Source organism: Fistularia commersonii, chromosome 25, assembly GCF_037954325.1.
Source record: "Fistularia commersonii isolate RoL2024-O1a breed Wild chromosome 25, RoL_Fcom_v1.0, whole genome shotgun sequence".
Taxonomy (NCBI): domain Eukaryota; kingdom Metazoa; phylum Chordata; class Actinopteri; order Syngnathiformes; family Fistulariidae; genus Fistularia; species Fistularia commersonii.
In genome coordinates this window covers 6,384,877-6,408,906 of record NC_141308.1, presented here as the reverse complement: position 1 = coordinate 6,408,906, position 24,030 = coordinate 6,384,877, and the positions used below count along the sequence as shown (strand labels likewise).

Genomic DNA, 24,030 nt, shown 5'->3' with positions numbered 1-24,030 from the left:
ACATTTGAATATCCCTATCTTTTCATCTATATTCAGCATCTGTTCCAATACACCACTGAAGAGCAGAATGGTGGTGTGGTGAAGATCCCTGATGCCAAAGGTGATGATGCCTGGAAGGTGTATTTTGAGGAGACAGCTCAGGAGATTGTGGATGAGTTTGCCATGCGATACGGCGTTGAGTCCATCTACCAGGCCATGACGTTAGTTCTACTTGCATTGTTCAGATTTTGAACCAATAATAAAGAGATTAATAAAATAAATTGTTTGTATTTCACTATAAAGATTTAATAAGTGAATGAGTATAATCACTGTTCTTCTTGCTGTTTCAACCCATCAGCCACTTTGCTTGCTTGTCATCTAAGTACATGTGCCCAGGAGTGCCAGCTGTGATGAGCACTCTACTTGCAAATATCAACGCTTACTATGCCCACACCACCCAGTCCTCCAATAATGTTTCTGCCTCAGACAGATTTGCTGCATCAAATTTCGGTGTAAGTCCCTGAAAAATGTTTTGTGGTGTCCTCCATTTATAAATGTGTGCTTTAAAATGTCTAACCCAACCCCCTATTGATTTGTCGCCAGAGCTATTGTCTCATTTCTCTGCTGGAGAAGAATATATATGCCTCCTTGTGAATCAAAACTTTTCTGGGTAGACTTGATTTAGCTCCACAAATCCAAAAGCAACTTGCTGTCAACTTCCAGAACAAGTTCAGAGCAGATTAACAAAAGCTTCAGTTTAGCTCCATTGCTGATGCACTGAGGAGAGAGAGGTGTTATTAATCCAGAATTTCTCAATGAGGATTAAGGAGGGTGTGCAGTACCTTTACAGATCATAACAAGGACACCAACAATATTAGTAGTAATAATAACAATTATTATAAAAAACATGTTATGTTAATATATTATCATGGTATTTTCTAAGCTGTTGTAAACTAAACACATAAGTAAAGTATATTTCAATGTGTTTAGATAGCATTTACCATTGTCCATTGCTCTTCTTGACAAGATCATGTGGGTAACCAGGAACTTTCTGGGAGTAATGCTGGAAGATTGTATCATTTGGCCCAACCCACTTCCCCAAACAGCCAATCAGCTGAGCTTCAACCAGGGGTTTGTGTATTTAAACGGTCACAAATAATCATTTGACTTTGGTGTGTGTCTTTTATTCTGTGTTTGTGTCCTTTCCTGTTTAGAAGGAGAGGTTTGTCAAACTACTGGATCAGCTGCACAACTCCCTGAGGATTGACCTGTCAATGTACCGGGTACTGAATGTTTCTCTGTAATATCAAATGCTTGTTAATTAGAGACTCAGTATGATTTCATTATGATCCGAAATGCTTCTGATCCAGAGTCTTGTTTTTTAATCTGCTCTCATATAGAAATAGTTATTTGCCATTCTGAATCTAAAATTAAATTCATGTTGCCGTCATGCTTTAATATAAAAGTCACATACTTAAAAAAGCTTCACTTGTTTTAAAGATGTAACCACAAATATAATTAACAGCCTTCAAGTATTTCCAGTTTCTGATTGTCTGTTCATGTTTTTTAAAATGCGCTGACAGAATAATTTCCCTGCAAGCAGTCCTGAAAGACTCCAAGACCTCAAGTCTACTGTTGACCTGCTGACAAGCATCACTTTCTTCAGGATGAAGGTAAGAAGTAATGAAATATGAAATAATTGTGTCATTCCTGTTTGTTTAATTCCTCTGTATTACTACCTACTCTTTTCTGAGACAGAAAGAGATGACACAAATTTCCAGTTCTTTCTGCAAAGTAACCTGAAGCACACAGTTAGAATTATTATCATATTCAAACTGAACTTTTAGTGTGTGTGTGTGTGTGTGTGTGTGTGTGTGTGTGTGTGTGTGTGTGTGTGTGTGTGGTGATATGTTCCGGCAGTTTCTGCACCTCAATGCATTTGTTTCTCTTGTGGCTTTAGATTCAGCCTTATGTTTTGTAATGTCTATGTTCAGGTCCAGGAGCTGCAGAGCCCCCCCAGGGCAAGCCAAGTGGTTAAAGACTGTGTAAAAGCCTGTCTCAACTCAACTTATGAATATATTTTCAACAACTGCCACGACCTCTACAACAGGGAATACCAGACAGACCCTGTAAGCATATGTATATATATGCTTTTGTCCTCTATACTGTATGTATTTTAGGCAAAAAATATTTTATGTTTCATGTATTTCATATATTTCATTTCTTTAAGCTGTTATGTTATTTGCTGTTATGTTTAAATATTTAAGGATAAAATCAACTACATAGCAAAAAGGTAAATCTTTAGACTACCCTGATACATTGTTAATCTATTTTTCTTTAATAGTTAGAAAAATGTGTAATTTCCTGTTTGTCTCTAGTCAAAGGCCGTCCCACCTGATGAGCAGGGTCCAAGTGTCAAAAACCTTGACTTCTGGTCGAAACTCATCACACTCATCGTGTCTATTATAGAAGAGGATAAAAACTCATACACACCTTGCCTTAATCAGTGAGTGCAATTTTAGCCAAGGTTTTCTTTGCTAGAATTGTGAAGAAGCTAAGTTATTAGGAAATAGCTGTGTCTATACCACTAACTGGAGTTGTCTGAGGAAAACACTTCAGTGTTTTGTTGAATTATTTTGTAGCCCATCCTTCCTCTTGCTTTTTTAAGACATTGATGAATGAAAGACTGATCTGTTAACTTCCTCTCACAGGTTTCCCCAAGAGCTTAATGTGGGCAAGATCAGTGCAGAGGTTATGTGGAATATGTTTGCACAAGACATGAAATATGCCATGGAAGGTAGGTTTCTGTGTTATTGGGCTTAGGTGGTGAGAAGGTTCATCAGTCTAAAAGAGAATTTTAACCGTGAAAGTGAAAATATCTCTAAAGCAGTTCTAAGAAGAAAGAGAATTTTAGTTTTCATGAAAAAGTATTTTTTCTTTTTTTTTATTCAGAGCATGAGAAGCACCGCCTGTGTAAGAGCGCAGATTATATGAACTTGCACTTCAAGGTGAAGTGGCTATATAATGAATATTGCAAGGAACTGCCCACTTTCCAAAAGCATGTCCCTGAATATCCAGCGTAAGTATTTTTCGAGGCAGCCACACTATTTCTCTATATTTTTCAAAGATATTGATGTTTTCTATTGGAATTGTTTCCTCTGCAGATGGTTTGAGCCGTTTGTCATCATGTGGTTGGATGAAAATGAGGAAGTGTCTCGAGATTTTCTACATGGAGCTTTGGAGAGGGACAAAAAAGATGGGGTAATCATTCCCCAGCCCCCACGCTTCACATTTCTTGCAGAACCCCTGACCCAATTATATTTATTATGCATTTTTTACTTATGAAATGGCTTCTTGTTCTCATCACTGTGAATGGTGTGATGCCAATCAAGACACTTTATATACTAAATTAGGCTGAAACAACTAATTCTAGATGTTATTTTAACAATAATATTTCAACAATTACAACAATAATAATAATAATGATAATAATAATAATAATAATAATAATAATAAGGGTCAGCATGGTGGCGGAGTTGTTAACACTTCAGCCTCATAGCACAAAGGACCCTGGTTTGTTTCCAACAGGGGACCTTTCTGTGAGGAGTTTGCATGGTGTCTGTGTGGGTTTCCTCCAGATTATCCGGTTTCCTCCCACAGTCCAAAAACATGCAGCCGGTGTATTGGAAAAAATTGGGAAAATTGCCCAGATGTGCAAATGAGAGAGTGAATGGTTGTCTGTCTGTTTATGTGGCCCTGCAATTGATGGCGACCAGTCCAGGGTGTACCCCACCTCTCGCCCGATGGCAGCAGGGATAGGCTCCTGCATTCCCTGCAACCCTGAGTAGGATAAGGAGATGGGTGGATGGATGGATGGATGGATGGATGGATGGATGGATGGATGGATGGATGGATGGATGGATGGATGGATGGATGGATGGATGGATGGATGGATGGATAGATTATATAAAAGCAAAGCATGCTGAAAAAGTTTGGGAAACTGCTACCATAAGACTGAAGTTCCACTGAAGTTAAACAATTGCATTCTATTGAGGAGGCAAAAAAAAATGAAAATTTGTCCTCTCAAAAATGAATCTCTGCATTTGTCATGCAAAGTCAGGTAGTTCATATGAGCCCTGCTGACTTTGCACATTTCAGACTAAAAGAGCAGGTTGAAGAGCTTAAGGCAATCAATAATCACTGAGTACCAGAGGCAAATGAAAAATCCCTTACTCCAGATATGTGAAGATGCTTCAGCACAAGGCAGTGTGCATACAGACACATTCACACACATACACATACACATACACATACACATACACATACACATACACATACACATACACATACACATACACATACACATACACATACACATACACATACACATACACATACACATACATTAACTCTTCATTTTGTTTATGCCTACATACCCACACAGTACAAAGGTGGACTATAAAGCAGCTGAAGATAGTCTCATCTCATATGTCAGGAATCCTTTGGGTCCAATTACTGTTGCCCAGGGCTGTCTCTCTTTTCCTGTGTCAGCAAATTGTGGGTCCTCAGGCCCAGTCACATACCAAAACTGTGTTCAGGTCTGGGATAATGGCTGTACTGTTAATAAGGTTCCTTCTCCCCATCATGAGACCCTGATCATATTCATGACTTATACAACTACTTCAGAGGAATCCAAATAGTGCTCATCTACATGCAGGCACACGCAGACAGACATGTAGATCCTGGGGGTTCAACAACTCATGATTTCACCCTAACATAGGTGCCAGCCTTACATATTTTCACCTTCCAATTCTGTGCTTCCTTTTTCGATTTCCAGTTCCAGGTCACTTCGGAGCATGCTTTGTTTTCTTGCTCAGTGGTGGATGTGTTCTCTCAGCTCAATCAGAGTTTTGAAATCATCCGCAAATTGGAGTGTCCTGATCCTCAGATTGTTGGCAACTACATGAAGAGATTTGCGAAGGTGAATCTTAATCTCAATATAATCTGTATAATTTGTGTATTTTAGTGCCATGTCTGCTTTTATATATCTGTACATATATCATTTTTTGTCTCCTTTAGACCATAGGTAATGTCCTGTTGTCTTATGCTGACATCATAGCAAAGGAGTTTCCCAACCATGTCAAGAAAGAGAAAGTGGTAAGTTTTGAGTGGGTAAGTTAAGAGATGTTTAAAAGCATCTGCCATCTACTGAGAAACAGAAGTTGTTTGCTGCAAACAGGAAAAAGGTATTGATATGAAAATATTGGTTTGATTTGTTTTCCATCATCACCTATTTTTCAAAAACACACAGTCCTGTGTATATGTGTAGGGGAATTCTTGTCAGCACATTAAGTCCCTCTTTAGTATAATAGCCATGCCCAGTGTGCAGTGTTTCAGAGTGAATTAGGGCTGTGTAATTAGCTAAATGCTATGTAGGCTGGGGGAAATGTGGGCTACACTCCCAGAGCGACTAGGAACCCCAGAGGAGGATTAATTACTGAATCCTCCAGCTTTTCCTGCAACACCAAGTGTTTTTGCAAAACAGGCAATAAAAAAGTTAGCTGGACTAACCTTGACCAATTATTGTATGAAACACAGAGTATGAAGAGGGAGGCAATGAGACAAACATTGTGCAATATTCTAAGTCTTTCGTCCCATCCCTCAGCCATGCATCATCATCAATAATATCCAGCAACTAAGAGTTCAGTTGGAGAAGATGTTCGAGGCCATGGGAGGCAAAGATGTAAGTTTCAAAGCCTTTTGCTGGAATAATGATGTAATGAGATGGTCTTTACTTATCCTGTATGTCTTTTGTCAGCTAAATGTTGAAGCTAGTGATTTCCTGAAGGAGTTGCAGAACAAACTCAATAGTGTCATGGATGACCTCAGCCATATTTTTGCTGTCAGGTTGGTGTGTCTCCTCTTAAAGCCTCACCCTATACTAAAGGATTCTTTATGCTGACACCTTGGTGGTCTCTGTGTTCTGCTGTAGTTTTCAGCCACAGATTGAGGACAATGTGAGGCAAATGGGAGATATCTTGGCCCAAGTCAAAGGTCAGACTGTACCAGCCAATGGTAGTGTTGTTCAAGAGGCAGACAATGTTCTGCAACCCATCATGGACTTTTTGGACAGCAAGTAAGTACCACTGAGTAAGATATCACCTTTTTTTAGAAGGATATCAATTCCTTGATTAAATGAACAAATATTTCAATATTGAAAATGTATATATTATATTTTTAATATATGCTGCTTTCAAAATCCTCGAGAGAAGTGCACCCAGTTTACAGTTTTGTAAGTTAGATGTGTTTGTGTTTTAGCTTATCACTGTTTGCTAAGATCTGTGAAAAGACAGTTCTAAAGAGAGTGCTGAAAGAGCTGTGGAAACTGGTGATGAACACTATGGAGAAAACAATTGTGCTTCCAACTCTTACTGACCAAACGGTAAAGTACACAGACCAATACAAATGTCAACTTGTATATCTTATTTCCATTCTTTTCTATTTCATTCTGATTTTACATTGACCACCTATCCTGCCACCACCCTCCCCCTTCCTTCTTTAGGTTATTGTAAGTATGTGTATGTGTGTATATATATGTACACATACGCACACCTATACTTACTATATATATACACAAACACACAGAGCATGAAGAAACCAGATTTAATGGCAGCATATGAGGCAACAAAATCTGTCCACCTGACTTACTGAATACACAATTCTTTTTCTCCCTTTCTAAAACCAATTCCACAAATTTAGCTTGCTCATTATAATAGCTACCATAGATTTCACAAAATTTTAATGATAGACATGATGACAGTGTGACAGGGTCTTCTTATTTCACCCCTCTTCCCTTCACTACTGAGGCAAAGTTCATGTAGCACCAAGATCTTCATAATTCAAATGTGACTCTTCAGAACTGTACCCCTCCCATTCCATATGTTTAGACTGACCTTCATTCTTTGCTTGTCCCAAACTGACAGGGCACCCAGATGATCTTCAATGCTGCTAAGGAATTAGGCCAACTTTCCAAGCTCAAGGTGAGGAAATAGAGGAAAAAGAAAAAAAGATTAGAACAATAACAAAATGTTTCTTTGTTGAAAAATGACAATGGTACAAGGTTAATGTTGTGCTTGTTTGTGGTGCAGGAACACATGGGCCGAGAAGAAGCCAAAGCACTCACTCCTAAACAGTGTGCTGTAATTGAGTTGGCACTGGACACTATTAAGGTATGTACACAATGGAACAATTACTGCTTCACCATATTTCGATTTTCTCTTTTTAACCAGTATTACTGAACATGAAAATCCTCTGCAAAAAATGACTCAAAAATGATTTAGATTCTATTTTCTGCTTTCTTAAAACTAACTTAAAACTAGCTTCTTAAAACTAGCTTAAAACTAGCCAAACCAAAAAATGCTGTCCTGATATTATTGCTGACTTTTCAATATGCTGCATTCTGCACACCAGAGTACCTCAAACCATTTTTATGTCATTTCACACATAGTACCTGAGTTGCATTTCCACCATTGTCAAGTCATATTCTCCAATCAATGCTATTTTTTTCAACCCTGTCTTGTTAACAAAATGAAAAAAAAATCTCCTCAGAAAAGTCTATATGCTTTGCTGACCCCTCTGACTTCAATAATCCTAGGTTTATTTAATCTTGCTCCCTTTCTGCCTGCTTTGCTTGCAAATTCACCTACCCTTTAATTTTCAACACTGAAAACACCTCTGGAGTTAGTAAACAACTCCTCATAGTTTTTTATTTAATTAAGTGCTGATACTAGATCACGTCAATTTCGCAGATCATTGATCTGTTTGAATGCTATCAATATAGCTAATAATTCAACTGCACACACAGACAATGAAATGTTCCTTTTATAAACACCTCATCATAATAAAGAGCAACTGTTGCCTCTGTGGCCTCTGTTTCAATATATTTGCACATAGAATCTTTACATCTGTTATACGCACTGGCTACATCTGTAGTCCTATCACTACATAACTTCAAGTCTAAGACCCCCGCAGGATTCACAGGCCACACAGTACCAAGCTTTCTTGTACGTACCAAAAAATTTAGCAATTTGATCTACTGTTCAACCAAAACTTGGTCACTCCCCAGTTCCCAGCATGACAGCAACACCCTTTGGCTGGATGATTATCTCAGTACCCTCTTAAATGTATTCAGTCATTGGCCACCAAGTGATTTATTTGCCAAATCACCAGTCTCTACTCAGAGAACCTGCACTGTGGTAGCTTTAACAGCTGAATCTACAGTGTGAAAATAATTTTCTGTGACTCATTATTCTTAAATTCTATCCAATTGACACCCCCGACTTTGACTGCTGAACTCTTCTGTCAGCACATACAGTATTTACCGTTTACATTGTAAAACACGATGAATATTCAAATAATTCTACTATTATTCGGAGCTATAAGGCCCGCAGCATGCTATCCTCACTGTTTCTCACTGGTATGTATTTTCCAATCAACTGCTCAACAATATATTTTATGTCCTTTGTGCAGCAATACTTCCATGCTGGCGGCGTGGGCCTCAAGAAGACCTTTTTGGAAAAGAGCCCAGACCTGCAGTCTTTGCGATATGCCTTGTCTCTGTACACGCAGGCCACAGACAAACTCATCAGGAAATTTGTCCTCTCACAGCACGCTCAGGGTACAATTTCAAACTGTAAAAAAAACACTGTTACAAAGTACTCAAACAAATTTACTCAAAAGTGCTTCACTGACATTTCTTACTTTTCACTGCATTTTATGGATTTAGATAGTATTATTGGATCAAATAGAAAAACTTTCCTGACATGTCCCAAGGAAGTTGTTGCATGTATAGCTTCTACAGTTATAGTTCCTGGCGTTTGCTAGTTTATTTTGAACAGAAAATATGAATATAATTATAATTATAAAATGAAATCTTTCCCATGGACCCCTGAAAGGAAGCAGGGGTGGAAGCCTTTATTTCTCTACCAGGCAACAAAAGCATAATCATGTCTCTAAAAGGCCTGCAACTGAATAAATGACTTGTATGTACTGCATACTATAGAAAAGAAAAAAAAAAACATAAATCTTAGCCCCAGTGGGCTAAATTGACTAAAAAGGAACATGCTTGTAGCCATGTAAGCTAAAAACCTTGTTGTTTGAGCCTAACTTTAACCTTGATTGTGTGATTGTGAGAGTGTTACAATTCATTAGCAAAATCTGGTGTGAATGACATATATTTAGATCATCCTCACATGTGGAGATTATGAAATGTCACAGCAATAAAATTTCCCTGATCTCTTTTATCATCCTGTTGCTGAATAGATAGTTTCAAAGGAAGTATTACTTTCAGATCCATTTACAAACACAAATTCGACTTTACCCCAGTTTTTGTGGTGTACCTCCTGCAATTTGAACAAATAGCCATTTTAATGACCTTATTCTGATCTTCCTCTATTTTATCTCAGTTCACGGAGGAAAAGGGATCCGGCACACAGCGAGTGAAGATGCACCGCCAGAGAAAGGTACATGTCAGCAACATTGTGTTCTGTAATCAAACTTTCCCTGACACTCTCCCTCCTCCTTCCCACATCTTTTCCTATTGTTTTCCAAGTATGATAAGTTCTATTATAAATAGATGTAATAGATGTGCGCACTATATTTAGAGTGGATCTCCAGAACCACAGTGAAAAGCAGAGCAGGCAGCAGCTTGTGTGGGTATTCAGGTGATCGATCAAAATGGCCACTTATAAAATAGAGCATCTCTTTAGAAATGTGCATTCTTTTCCTTTTAAGTCAGTACCACGCTGTGGAAAACACAGGCTTTTACTGTTAGTCTGTTTTCCCAGAATCAGAACTGGAATTAAAGTTGCACTTCTGCCAGCCTGACTGACTATACCGAAGAACCTGTTCGAGTAAAGACTAATCATGTTTGATTTCTGTTTACATTGCTTCCATATGTCCCAATTCTCCAAGTCTTCTGTTGGGAGCCATAAAACTCTTTATGGCTTAAAACAGCGTAAAACCCAGCCGCAGTCAATCAGGTTTTAACTGCATGTTTGTTTTTTTTCAGCATCGGGAGTTGATGCAGTTGGAGAGGTAGTCATGCACGTGGATATCTTACCCCAGCCAAATGGAGAACACAAGATCAGTGTCAAAGGTAAAAAGGATCTTCAGCTGTATAATTGTCCCTATCTCTAAAAATACTTAAAGTATTAATCATGCTTATGTCATTGGTTAACTGCCTCTGCCTTAATCAACCAGTGGTCGCTGCTAATGACCTGAAATGGAAGGCGCAGGGTTTCCGGCCCTTCGTGGAGGTCTATATCATTGGCCCCCACCTCAGTGACAAGAAAAGAAAGTTTGCAACCAAATCCAAGAACAACAGCTGGTCACCTAAATTCAATGAGAGCTTCCAGTAGTGAGTATCCATGTAATTTAAAGTCACAATATGAGTCTGACCTGAACAAGAGAGCGTGCTATATTTCACAAACCAAATGAACAGTGGCGGTGGATAACCACACAGCTGGGGTCTCCACCTCTGTAGACAGAAACAAGGAAATTTTAACTCCCCGCCTCCAGGGTTTTAAGGAAATTTATGTTCTTACAGTTCAGCGGGGAGCAAAGGCCTCCAATTCTGTGAGTGAACTGAGTGACCTGCTGTTTGTGGCTTTGCAGTGAGACATAAAAACCAGTGAAGTGATATTGAAAGTCAAGAGTGATCAGCACAAAATTGTTACGGGTCTTTTAAATGTTTTTTTAATTGTCATGGCTTTTTTCAAACAGCTTGGGCAACTTAGGCAATCCCGAATGCAAAATTTGAATTTGTGCTGATGATGGTAATTTCTCCCATAAAACCTCTGTTAATGAGCTCCTAAGACTAATTCAATTAAAAATTATGTCAAATAGCTCTTGGCACAATTTGCCATTAAATTGTTACCTTTTTGAGATGAAAAAATTGCAAAAACTAATTTTAATGCCTACCACCTGTCATAAATCTGTGCGTGTTTAAAAAAATATTTTTTTAATGATTTTTATTTAGTGCGTTTTACTTTTGCTAAAATCTATTATTAGTAAATTCACTTCATTGTTTTTGCAATCATGGTCAAATGCTTCGCAAATGCAAATGCGAAGTAAATGTGTCATTTAGTTTCCTTTCAATAATTAGTAAAAAAACTAAATAAGTGGGAAATGTCCTAAAATGCCTGGATTCAGTGATGTAGCTCACACAAAGCTTTGACCCTGAATATGGTGGCCCAGATCATTTCTTTCACTAGAACCAGCACTATCAAATCTCTGCAGGCACAGAGCTGTATTGTTGCACAGCGGTTGCCATGGTGTCACCCAGACCTAAAATATGTGCCGTGTATTTCAGCTCCCTCGGTACTGAGGTGGGTCCAGAGAGCTACGAGTTGCAAGTGTGTGTGAAGGACTACTGCTTCGCCCGGGAGGACCGCACCGTGGGCATGGCTGTGCTGCAGGTCAAGGACATAGCCAACAAGGGCAGCGTCACCTGCTGGCTGCCGCTAGGAAGGCGAGTCCACATGGATGAGACGGGCCTGACCGTGCTCCGCATCCTTTCGCAGCGCAACAATGACGATGTGGCAAAAGAGTTCGTCAAGCTCAAGTCGGACCAGCGCTCGGCTGAGGAGGGTCGCAGCTGAGGAAACACACACGCACAAAAACACAGCAGAGACATACCTTATAGACATGATTATGCACACATATAATACTCACACCCCAATTGATAAGCAACCATGTGCAATAAACAAGCACACATGAAAATGCTCTATTGCAAATTTGTCTGCATACATTATGCAACATTTACATGGCAATGTTATTAATGCAACCCTGGAGGTATATGTTTTTTTCCCCCAAAAAAATCATATTTAATTTTGAATATTTCACCAAACCTCTTTGGTTTCTGGTTTGCCACACACTGGAAAGAAGCCTCGCTCAACCTTTCCTATAACACATCCCACCTTTTATATGCTGTACAGTTAGACGTTAAATGATAAGATGAGGAACAACAAAACCGTGTGAATAGTTTGAGAACGACCACTTTGCACTTTTGCTTCTCTGTCTTCAGGAAAGCAGTCTTTGCCTCGCTATGCTCCGTCTTTCCGCTTGCCTGCCTGTGTGTCGTTCTTCCAGTCAGTTCTCCCAACGTTGTTTGCTCTGCGTGTTCCTCCCACGGTGTGATGTTTTGTGAAAGGTGGAGTTGATAAGGAAAATCTGTCACACTTCCCTTAGATCAGTGTTCAGGGGCAACATCCCTGCTAGTCTGTCCTGTCATGTGCTAATGTCCTGCATGTTGACCCCAGGAACACTGTGAATCATATGTTGTTACCGGCACCTCTTCACCTCTTCCCATTAAAAATGGGTGCCTCTAATATTTTAAATGTGTGAGCATGGTGCAAATAACCCTGGTACAATAAGGATTTAAGATTATGATTTGACTAAAGAAAATACTTTAAAATAACTTGAGTCTGTTATGTGTTGTGATGAAAGAAGCAGAATCCGTGGCCATATTTCTCGCTTTTACATCATGACAAAGGAGCAATACCCCAGTGTCGGACACTTCTACACCCCTGCAGTGCATGATAAATCCACAAAGGGCTACAGGATCGGTGGATGGGGAAGCCAGTTTACGCACCAGTACATGCCGTCCATCGACAAATAGCCCCCCCCCCCTCCCCCCCAAACACCACCACAATGTAGAGACTCAGATCCAGTGTCTTTGATGAGTGAGAGACACTGTGGGAGAACTTTCAATGAATCCATATCAAGCCTGAAGGACTCACCTCAAAGGAACACTATCCAAACCCATCTCTTTAAGGCAATAGTGGTTTGTTTATTCAACTGAGTCTCACAGTTCTCATGAGGAACAAACCTCCTGTGAACACTGCTTTCTTTTGATATTGTGCTCGCATGTGTGCGTGAAGGGATGTGTGAGTAAGGGTGTGGGCTGATTGTCATACCTGCAAAACAGGCTCAGAGATTTTGAGCAATATAACATACCTACGTACCAAACTTGTATGAGCTGTCAATATAACCACAGGAGAACAAACTGCAATATCACATCCAATGAATGATTTTCTGTTTTGATTGTTTTTGCGCTGCTCAGAGCTTTGTGTCAGAAATACTGACTATTTTTTAGAAAAAGGGGACGGAATGTGTTTTTGGCCTTGAAGTACTATTTGCCTTCAGTAGGACCAAATTTGCACGAACAAGAGCTTGTTTTTTTAAATCAAAAAAGAGAGAGAAAAGCCATCATAGTCACCGCCAAGCGTTATTGTACATTAGTTATAGTCCTGTCATGTGGATCTTTTATCAGCTCACTTCAAAAAGGTGAGTGAATACTGAGTCGTAGTTCCGTCTTGTCTGTTTATCGTGATGATGTCAGTGACAAGGAGCTACACCAGATATCACTGCTGGCCCGTCACGTGTCTTTAATGGAAAAACTGTTGAATTTAACCAAAAAACAAATCTGAATGTTGTTTTTATTTCTCCTCTAGAGCCTTCCTCCCACAAACAGAGGGATAGTTTAATCTAATCCAGAGCCACAGCGTGCTCTGTGACACCAGTCCATGCCTTTTGTTTCGGTCTTTTTTTTTTCTCCTGAAAAAAGGGTCATGCAGGCAAATCACATCTCAATTTCAGGTGAATTTTTATTAGAACTTTGCAGCGCATCTTAGCAATGGCAGGACTTGAAACGCGCAACAAATCCTACACATGCAGATGTGTAGAGAGCGACAACTCACTTGATGATCATCTACTTTGAAGTTTTTTGGTTTGCCTGTTTCATGTATGTACACAGATTCACAACAGGGACATGCACACAGACACACACACTAGTCTGCTCAAGCACAAAGGAGCACATGTAAGATGACACACACACGCATGCATGCACGCTGACAGCTCCATGGAGACCAATGATGCCCAACTTGTGAATAGAATCAAATCCAGTTGCATGATGGGAGGCCCTCTCGCACTAACACGTCTCTTCGATGTTTCTTGACTGTATTAGTTTTGTGATTTATAATTTCAAAACCGACATGTGACGGTGAATCATGTTTTCAAAAAGGCTTGTAAAAATGCCACCTGTAACCAACATGAATGTAATGTGAACACAGAATTCGCATGACAAAATTATTTTCTACCAAGGAAGTTTCTAATTACTTTCCTATCGTTATTGTTCTTGTTTGGGGATGAAGTGGAACTGAAATGCAGCCCAACTGTGATCTGCTTCCTATTAAAAGGACTTTTGTGTCACAATCTGTCTGTTTTATTATTTTTATTTGTAGTTTCCTGTATTTGACAGTAGGCTTCATTATGACAGAAAAAAAGAGAAAAATTCTCGAGATGCTGCAGCCTTTCAGATGGAGGCAGCAAACACTCAGCTGGAACAACCTTTCACTTCAAGGTCTCAAAGTGAATTCGAACATTCCTCTCTGCGTGCATGGTCCCAAAACTTCTCACATCCTAATCCTTGAAATAAAAGTGAGGTTCATCCAGAAAGTGGTCAAAGCATGTAAAACTGTAAACACACAAATGCATGAGATGCATTGTATGAGATACAGTTGACCTTAATGTATTATATTTTGACTATTTTATAATTATTGAAAAATTCAGAAATTTCTCACTCTTTCTCCAATTTCATTTGAATTAAAAAAAAAGTATAATTGCATCATGTGTCCTTGTAAGTTTTTGGGTTATTTCATTCTAATTTCTTGGAAAATTGTGGGTTACACTTGCTCATGGAAAGCACCATTCTTCCGAGAATGGAAAAGATGCTGAGACGGACCACATCGTAATTAACGAAAATCTAGAGAAACGTCTGGTGGAAAATCCTCAAACATTGCTGTCAAGACAAATTCTCTTTAAAGGCTGTCGTATTTTAGTAGTATTACACCAGATGAGATTATGGACACATTCTCTGCGTTACTGAGCTCATATTTAATCTAAAATGGAATTGAGAATCTTATATTCGACAATAGAAACGTACTGATGATTGGATCTGTATGAAGAGGAGATCAGTTTATCAGAATATAATCTTTCCATTCAAATGAATGTGCTACTCCACCATTTAGATTCCAGCTAAATTCATAGTTATTCAGTGTGATGGAACCTCAGACTTTTAACCCGCAGAGCAAAATTGGAAATGCTAACATCAAGCGCATCTTATTTGTTCAGCAATAAAGATCTGAGTGTCTCTATTTGGCTGCTGACAACAAAATGAAGCCTATTGAGGACTAAGTTCTCAGGAGAAAAAAAACAGGGAGGGACAGGGCCTAGGTTCATCTGCAGCTTAGTGAGATGCCTCTCTCTCCTGCCACCATGTGGCCTTCTCTTCACGGCACGGAAATAAAACACAAGACAAGTCTGTTATAATTTTACAGTAAAAAAATGAAACCAAAAACAAGACTTTATTAAAGAAGCATAAAAAATAAAACTCTTGATACATTTCTCATAACCGTCAAGTCAGCACAAATTATACGATCATATAATTTTTTCCGGCTCACGGTTAAAAGGTCCATAAACTTTCAAATAAAATATATTTCAATTTTAAAATTTATTCAATAATTTTTCATTTTGTTATAAATTGCCTATATGTAGTACACAGGAAATAAGGAAAATAAAAAATGGAAAACAAAAATAAATTTGAAGTAATAAAAAGGGTCACATTATTGTCTGGGATATTTAGGTAAGCAAATAAATTGTAAAAAATAAAATGTGTAAAAAATTTTTTTTTTTTATTTTTAATCTTAAAAATTATTAGCTAAAGCCAGGTGGCTTGAAGACATGCAGATGGTTAACTTACAAATAATGATACATGTTTTTTAGAAACTACACTTATCTTCAATTAAGTTGTTTTGCTTTCGAAAACAAGCTCCCAATGATTGTTTTTCAGGATATATTTACATACAGGTCAGGCCTGAAACCTAGGTTTGCTGACATTTACATTTTGGTTCTGCATACAAAGAGAATTAAAGCAAAAATAGGAGAGCGGAGGCTTGAGAGGCATCTGTCACCCCTTATTGGCGAGGCTCTCTTTGCCTCCCCCCTCTAATCACAAAAAAAGGTCAGAGGTCACTGGCTAGCATGCCTCAGGAAACCCTGTTTTCAAACCTTTAGGAAGGAAATGGGGGAGGGGATACATTTGGCTAAAAAAAATAAAAATCAGCAGTTGATCTGAAAAACTTGTACCTTTTTTTTTTTTAATAATGAAACTACTGTACATTAACCCTAACATTCTCTTATTGGCCAGAAACTTCCTAGTGCGACACCAGAATTCCCATTAGACACATCTGGCAAAAAACAACTTTTTCCCCTATTGGACAGTTTAACCAAGGGCTGGTGGACTGGCCACATCAGACTCACAACAGTCACCGATCTGTTCCGCTTAGACATATTCGCAGCCCTGCGTCTGTTCCGTGCATGCGAAAGGAGACTTAATCAGAGCCCGGCGAGGGGTGACTCTCAAGTATCAACACAGCATGGGAAGGGGGGGGGGGTGATGTCTGAGAACATGCTGGCCTCCCACTATCGCTCCGTCTTTGTTCATCATGATGCTTTAAGTATAGAGTTGCACCTAGGCAGCGTCAGCCCGTCTTCACAAAGACCAGCTCTTCAGCGGCGGGCGCGTGAGTCACTGAGTGGCGGCACTCAAACCAGAGCTGGTCATTTGATTTCCTCTGCTGGGCCACAGCCCGCATCACCTTGTGTCTCAAATAAAACAGTCAGACAGTGGATAAGTATCACTGGACTGGTCGGAGCACCAAAGCACGGTGATAACCGCCTGTTTCATGGCTGGTTTTTGCCAATTATTGACTTGAGCAGGATTACCTTCCCTAAACTCATTAAAATCCCGCAACCATTCCTGATCTGCAACTTGTGTGCTGCCCAGGGGGACAGACACATTGAGACTGCAGTCCGGAATGCTAGACTTAAGAGCGCCTGTGTGTGTGTGTGTGTGTGGTTTGGTGGGGGTGGGAGGTGTGCAGGTGATGACTGTGTGTGGTGACAGACCCAATTGTAAGAAAGATAAGAAGCAAAACATTCTGCAGCTGCTGGGATTTGAACACGGAGCGTGTCTGGAAGCCCTGGATGACCTAGCTACTAGCTGCCATAAAAGGATACGTTAATTCTTCCTACTGTGTGAGTCTGAAAACAATGTCTGTGCAGTCAGAGGAAGCCCTTAAGAATTAGGTGTGTCATTTTAATCCAGTTTATCATGGCTTATCTCATTCTATGAGCTGATTCCCAGTATGTTGAAAAGGGCCAGTAAACGTCAACCATGTACCATCACGCCAACATCACCCGAGTCATACACACAGTATTAACACTATAAAAAGGAGGCAGTAACTGCAAACTCACACTGGATTTAAAAACAAAAAGACAAAAAAAAAAAAAAAAAACACAGGATGCAACCGCCTCATTAGGAGTTACTTAGTAATGTTCACAAACACAGGACACGTCTCAAACAACTACCCATGTAGTGCACAAGATTTGGCCAGGAGAACAGCGCTATATGGGTCCAATAGCGTTCCGTTTGAGAGTGCCGTACAGCTACGCTGCGAGAGTGGGGTGGAAGACCAAAACTTAACAAAAACAGTAAGAGCTGTTTCTTTGTCTTTTTTTTTTTTTTTAGAGGGGCTAGGAGTTACAGTGCATGAATGAAATTATTCGAATGACCCCCTTATCGACATTTCATGGGGAAGGAGTAGCCGTCTCTCCTTGAACAAGACCCCTTATTGGACAAAACATTCACGTGTGACATCAGAGAAGCCCTATCTTATCCTCAAAATAATTCTGTTAGCCACACACTTGACAGTCAAGAGTCAAAAAAAAAAAAAGAAACTGGTATAAAACATTAAGACGAGCCTATCTGGGGTGTAACGGGATGAAAACTCAGTGGAAGGACAATCGGAGCGTCGCGTTTCAACAAGACCGGGGATGGAGCGAAGGGTGGTGGGACAGAAAGCAGACCCTCTCATGGAAAAACATGGTGATGTCGACGGGCATTAAGACACGCACACACAAATAACGCAGACAGACGGACAGACACACAAGGGAGAAGGATATAAAAGGACTGTCAGGCAGCCCAAACCTCCCAAAAAAAAAAAACCCTCTGACAGTTTCCTATGCTATCGCGAAAGATACCTTTCGAAAGGGTAATTAATGTGAATCGTTGCGGCAGCCACATTTCAAATGTGGGGCAGACTCAACCAAATTGAAAAATGTTATTGAATTTGTTTAGGAATTAAGAGACAAATGTTTGTCTGGTACGAGCACACCTTTGTCTGGCATTTCTAATGGCTGATTTCAATGAGAAATAGGAATTCATCCTTACAGAGAGGTCTCTCGGGTATATTTTTCTCCTCGGTGCCTGACTACATGTGGCAAAAAAGGAACAGACAAAAACCATAAAGAATAGAATATTAAAAAAAAAAGAAATTACAGGCTCACAGAAAAACAGCAACCCTGCCGCATAATGTCACAAACAACAGCATGAGTGAGCAGGGAGAGGAAAGCAAGGGATCGTTGAGACAGTCGGTGTCCTGTCAAGAACATTTAAAATAACAAGTAGAAAAGTGCAGGCCTCGCTGACAGCTTCATCGAAAAATATCTGTTAAGTACAAAAGTGTCAAAAGGAAAGGCTGTGAGAGAGAAAGCAGGCAGAGATCTGAAAAAGCCAGAATGAAGAGATGTCGAGACGGACCTGCTGCCAGCAGCCACAGCTGTGTGGAGCTGCACCAGCTGCTGTGGGTCAAAAATGAAGGCCTGAAGAGCGATAAGACACTAGTTTCCTTCTGTACGTTCACCTCCGAAAGACTGAGTCCCAACTGTCTGCAGACCAGTTTCAATTGATGTCACTCTGAAAATAAGTCATTGCCGTTACTATTATTATTACTTATCTTGACAGTTATCAGCAAAAAATAAAAATAAAAATAAAATAAAAATTCCGTATAGTATCATCATCATCTCTAGTAATGCATTTATTATGGTCCATCATGTGTGTCAAGGTTATTAGTGTGAATCCTTCCTTCGTTTTCTGCCACAGCTGGTGCCCAACTCCAATATTCTTTCTGTCCCCAACACTCTACCCTCCAATCCCATTTCCACTGCCATTAGGAGAAAATGCGGATGCACTGTGTGGTGGGGGTGTGGCAGACGGGGCACTCGGGCTCGGCCGACTGGCAGATCTGCCCGGCGCATTCCATGCAGAACAGGTTGTGGCCGCAAGGCACCAGGGCTGCTGTCACCTCGCTCTCAAAACACACAAAGCAGTCCCTGTTGACCCCCGGGTTGACTCCGACCAGACCTGTGACCCCTGGCCCAGAGCTGCCTTTCAGTCGGCTCAGCATCCCGGAGCTGAGGCTGACGCCGCTGCCCCCTCCCTCCGAGTCAGTGGGTGAGCCGCCGGGCAGGGAAGAGGCCGAGCAGGACGAGTACCCGGTTGAGGAGCCGCCAGAGCTGGAGCTGGACCCTCCAGAGAAAGAGCCACCTCCTGTGCTGCCAGACTGTAGCCAAGAGAGTGTGCTAAGAGGGTCGCTCTGGGCGCGACGGGCTAAGGGGTGATCCAAGGGGCCCACGCCTGTGTCCTGAGGCAGAGTTGGAGACAATCGTGGAGTGATGGCGCCACCGCTTAGGCCACTGCTGTTGCGACGTAGTGGCTGCTGCTGCTGCTGAGATGAGCTTGATGTCTTGTTTCCTGCTCCGCCGTTGACGAAAGGTGCCCAGATGTTGGAAGCACTGAACTCAAAGCCCATTTCGTCTGAGGAGGGGAGCCCCGGGGTGGAGTCGCCCCCGAATGTAAATCCTCCTCCAGCGCTGCTGGAGCCTGTACTAAAAGGACTGGTGGGGCTGCCTCCCTCGTTCACCTTACGTGCATTGCTAAAGCTGTCTGAGCTCATGCCGCCGTTGTGCGTGTGATAGGCGACCGAGGAAGACATCTTGCGGCTCGAGGAGTGGTGCATGGTCATGGGAAGAGAAGGTGGTGGAGAGGGTGGAGGCGGAGGAGGCGCAGAATGGTGGCTGGTTGCTCTTGACCACAGAGATGCCCCCAGGCCTCCGCTCAGGGAGCCCATGCCTTCTAGACTGACGTCGGTGCCGTTGGTGTGGAAGTCATTGTCTCCTTGGAGGTCCACAAAGGTTCCAGTTCTCAAGGTGATGTGGGTCTCTATCTCCTCCCTCGCCCGATCGACATTCTCTGGCATACCGGTCACCTCGAAAACGGGGTCTTTCTCTCGACTGGGTGTTACGATGTAGGTGTGAGTCTGCTGCTGGATGCGCTTGATGGTCGCTCCCTTCGGTCCGACAACTAAACCAACTACTCTGTAAGGGACCCTCACCTGCAGCAGCGACGAGACACAATGTTCAGCATCAAAGTTTTTAACAACACACAGGTAACATGTGCATTCAATTAATTAAAATTAGAAAAAAACGCAAAAAAGGAGGTTTCAATACCTGAATAGTTGTCTGACCAGGGAGGTGTGGTGGTCCAGGCAGTGAGCCTCCTCCACCAGGTCCTCCAGCTTTACATCTGGAAGCCCGTATCATAGAGAAGTGCTCCGCTGCAGAGACTATTTCCCGTTTGGCCATCTCCACGTCCTCCCGCCGTCCAGTCACTATGAAGACTGGTTCCTCACCTCGAACTGGAGTCTTTATATAGGTGTTTGTCTTGGCACGCAATGCCTTAATCTTACAGCCTGGAATATTTGAAAATGCATCGACATCAGTATTGTAATATTTAAAAAAAAAAAAGCAACGGCATACATTTAAACACAACTGCCAAAGGTGTAAGCAGAGTTATACAGGTTGGAAAAAAATTGGCAAAAACTCTAGATAGTCACTTTCATTATTTATCTGATGGGTACAATTAGCATAATAATATAAATCACTGTTTCAAATCACCTTGTTCATTTTAAGTCAATTATTAAAGTCAGTAACACCATGAGCTGAGGTGAACATGGTGTAGTTGTGGCGATGTTTTTAGTCTACTCACATTACTGAAAACAAATCTTTGAGATCTGGAAACTACTTATAGGGATGCAATACAACGTGATCCAAAAACAGAGCCGTTGGCAATATGACAATGAAAACAATTTGCCATACCAGGTTCACAATCTCTGAGGATTGCCACTCATATTGTGGTCATGTCGCTTTCTCTTGCTGCATCAGTTTTGGGTGATTTTCCATGAAACGAGTGATTAAGACAAAACAAGTGAAATAAAACCACTGACTAGTCTCCATTATGGAGAGGGGGTGATTCGAAAAGCTCCTTTTCGCAAATCGGGAGTCCCCAGTGAATATAGAATCACTGAAGGTGCGTGATTTACATATCGCGCAGAACAAATAATTCCGCTACTCTGAGCATGTGAATAAATGTTTTTATATGCACATGCTGGAAGTAGCATGCGAGGTGTGCAGGACGTGTGACGGCTGGCAGCTGCACAGCTTGTGCTCCTGCCGGTTTGCGCCGAGCAGGTGCTCTGTGTCTTTAAATATGGACGCTCGGTCGTCGGCGACCAATGGGAAGCGCGGAGCGTGATGTCATTCTGGGAAGCAGAAAGCATGGCTTTTTCAAACAAAGAGAACAATGCTACAGCGCTACCGCGGCGGCGACGGCCCGACGAGGCGAGCAGCACGACTCGATCTCGACTCGGTGCTGATGTGAGGCGGATTCACGAATAAAAAAAATGTAACAGAAATGAATGATGCGAGAGCAAAAGGACGCGGTGCGGATGCGAGCATCAGCGGCGGCAGACGGGAGCTGGGTGCAGGGCGTAACACCGCCCAGTCCCGTGTTTGTGCGCCTACTGCCCCATTTCAACCGAAAACCTTCGCCGGAGTCCGTAATAAGCCGCCGCGAGCACATCTGCAAGTTGCGATTGTGCATCCCGTGTGTCGAGCGGCCATTATAGATCCACGATATCTGGGGGGGCAGATTTCGGTTCGTTTCCTTTGTTTGGTGCAGGCTGCTAGACATGTCCAGACTCCCGACAATCTGCCGCTTTGTCTGACCCTCTCCCACCCCTCCCCCTCCCAGCTACTCATCTACCACACTCCCTCTATGTCAAGCTATTGTCCAAATAGCGCTAAAAAACACCGGATCGAAATAGAGAAGCGGTGTCAATTTTCAAGAAATGATCCGTACAGCTGTATTTTGGAAAGAACTAAAACGGCGAATCCGATTTGCCCACAGAAAGACGCCATGGCTGGAAAAGTTCTGGGACCCTCTGCTCAACAGCCCCCCACCCAAACAAAGAACAGGCAGGATGCATGTCTGCCTTAGCAGGCTGTCCAAAAACATAAACAAGCAATAATTCCCCATCCCATGGTAGCGATACGCCACTGTGCTCTTACCTTGTCTCCCCACGATTTCGGCCACATGTTCGGAGCTCGGCACAGGCACGCATTCGGTCATGTTGACACTTCTTTTCCTGTTGCAAAGGACGGAGCTTTGTTCCCCGTGGAGCATGGAGTGCGAGCCGGCCATGTGGTACCCACCCGAGCCATAGTACTCCGGGGATGGAGAGCAAGACGATGGCGAGTCCCGGGACCCGCTAGGATGCTCCAGCATCTGTAGATCCACGTAACCGCCTCCACCCACACCGTTACAGCCCTCAGACCCGGGACCTTGGGTCCCGTCCAGAGTGTCGACAAGCCCGCCACCTCCGCTGCCACCACCGCCCCCACAGTCCACCTTCTCCAATGCCATGAGTGACAGCTGGTCCAAAGCGAAGCGGAGCGCGTCTTGGTGGTCCTCTTCGCGGGACTCCTGGTCCGTCTCTCGGGGCAGACCGACCCCGTTGTGCTGGCTGCTGATCACCACGTCGTGATCCATAATCTCGGGGTGGAATAAAGGGCTAGGCATAGTCTCTCTGTTGATCTCACATCAGATCGCGATGCCTGTTTGTTGGAAGTGATCTCACACTTCTCTAAAATAAATCAAATAAAGAAAAAACAAACTGAAAACACTTAATCGATAGTGGTCGAAATTAAACAGAATGAAAGGGAGCACGGTGGAGACAGCGATCATGAATTGGCAACACTACACATGAAGACTGTTGATTTGGGCGCCTTGCTTTGTCTGTTGTTGCTTCTTGACTGACAACTGAAATCATCTAGGTTAGCTGGTTGTTTTAGTCGGGATAAAGACTGCTTGTTTAAAAAACGAGCGAAACAAGTCTTTCTCCGGGCGTACGAAAAGAACGCGTGTTCCGACAACTCAAGTCGATAAGGTGTGTAGTGAGTGAATTGGGTTATTATTGAGGGGGGAAAGTGAGATACAGGCTGTTGTTAGCTTTACCATCAAGCTAGCAGGCTAGCTCAACATAGTGGGCTCTCAGTCACGTTGCCGACCCCTTTGTTTGGGAGCACCGCGGCTAGCCGCTTAGCTCCGCTCTGACAGTGGAACTTGTGCTTTCTCTCAAAATACAGTGATGGTCATTTCTAAAGTTAAACAACAGTAGAACCGCATGAACTTACTTTATCCGATCTTTGTCGCCGAGTTCCTCTCTTGTCTCGCCACCCAGTTCTCGAGGGGAAAAGATGTGAAGCAGCCGGGAGGCGACCAGTGCTGTGCCGAGCAGTCTTTCGGAGCTAGCTAGGCTAGCCGCCTAGCACACCAAAAGGGGGGGCGTAGGATAGGAAAAAAAAACGTTTAAAACCGAAAAGAGGACAATGTTGTTTTTTTCTGCCTGGGTGACACACCGCATGTCCCGGTGTCACTGGGTCTTCATTGTTCGCGTCGTCCTAAGAGCGGAGCAGTAAAGCGAAATGAGTAATTATCTTTTAGTTAAAAAAAATCAGTGATCTGGGCTCTGTGCTGCTGCCTGACCCCGGTCGGTCCACCGCCTTTGTCTCGCCAAGCGCACGCCGCTCCGTCTCCCGCACACGGCACTGACGTCACCCGCGACACAACAATGGGTTCAAAGGCCACATGCAGCATTGGGGAAGAGCATCAACGCAACGCCGCTGCTACTGTCAGAGGCATTGTGTCTGTTGGGGCAAGATCTTCCCCAAGGAAAGCCCATTTTGAATATT

At 42.1% G+C, this 24,030-nt stretch overlaps 2 protein-coding genes across 2 annotated transcripts in view; one reads left to right on the top strand and one right to left on the bottom strand.

Annotated features, from left to right (window-relative positions):
• LOC147218989 (protein unc-13 homolog A) overlaps positions 1-14,253 on the top strand; it is a 32,614-nt gene extending 18,361 nt beyond the window's left edge. The window contains exons 21-42 of the mRNA XM_086172680.1: positions 37-200; positions 338-491; positions 1,194-1,262; positions 1,563-1,652; positions 1,974-2,108; positions 2,358-2,485; positions 2,691-2,776; positions 2,932-3,058; positions 3,144-3,240; positions 4,817-4,960; positions 5,059-5,136; positions 5,645-5,722; positions 5,798-5,886; positions 5,972-6,115; positions 6,298-6,421; positions 6,963-7,019; positions 7,128-7,208; positions 8,509-8,656; positions 9,444-9,500; positions 10,049-10,135; positions 10,240-10,396; positions 11,351-14,253. Coding sequence (XP_086028806.1) covers positions 37-200; positions 338-491; positions 1,194-1,262; positions 1,563-1,652; positions 1,974-2,108; positions 2,358-2,485; positions 2,691-2,776; positions 2,932-3,058; positions 3,144-3,240; positions 4,817-4,960; positions 5,059-5,136; positions 5,645-5,722; positions 5,798-5,886; positions 5,972-6,115; positions 6,298-6,421; positions 6,963-7,019; positions 7,128-7,208; positions 8,509-8,656; positions 9,444-9,500; positions 10,049-10,135; positions 10,240-10,396; positions 11,351-11,639 — 2,583 coding nt within the window. The 3' untranslated portion in view covers positions 11,640-14,253. The remainder of the gene's footprint in view (positions 1-36; positions 201-337; positions 492-1,193; positions 1,263-1,562; positions 1,653-1,973; positions 2,109-2,357; positions 2,486-2,690; positions 2,777-2,931; positions 3,059-3,143; positions 3,241-4,816; positions 4,961-5,058; positions 5,137-5,644; positions 5,723-5,797; positions 5,887-5,971; positions 6,116-6,297; positions 6,422-6,962; positions 7,020-7,127; positions 7,209-8,508; positions 8,657-9,443; positions 9,501-10,048; positions 10,136-10,239; positions 10,397-11,350) is intronic.
• A 1,110-nt stretch (positions 14,254-15,363) lies between these two features.
• Positions 15,364-23,866, bottom strand: LOC147218988 (RNA-binding protein MEX3B). The gene is made up of 4 exons (XM_086172010.1): positions 23,473-23,866; positions 22,348-22,922; positions 20,449-20,690; positions 15,364-20,333 (listed from the first exon to the last, which is right to left on the bottom strand). The coding sequence occupies exons 2-4, from the start codon at positions 22,856-22,858 to the stop codon at positions 19,110-19,112; spliced, it is 1,977 nt and encodes a 658-aa protein (XP_086028136.1). The 5' UTR covers positions 22,859-22,922; positions 23,473-23,866; the 3' UTR covers positions 15,364-19,109.
• Between the last annotated feature and the right edge of the window lie 164 nt (positions 23,867-24,030).

What these genes read in the sequence shown, in the direction of transcription:
- LOC147218988 (XM_086172010.1), bottom strand. Translation starts at nt 22,858, where the DNA reads ATGCCTAGCCCTTTATTCCACCCCGAGATTATGGATCACGACGTGGTG. An exon ending in CGAAATCGTGGGGAGACAAG is followed by an intron (nt 20,691 to 22,347) that starts GTAAGAGCACAG and finishes CAAATATTCCAG; the next exon opens with GCTGTAAGATTAAGGCATTG. An exon ending in CTGGTCAGACAACTATTCAG is followed by an intron (nt 20,334 to 20,448) that starts GTATTGAAACCT and finishes TCGCTGCTGCAG; the next exon opens with GTGAGGGTCCCTTACAGAGT.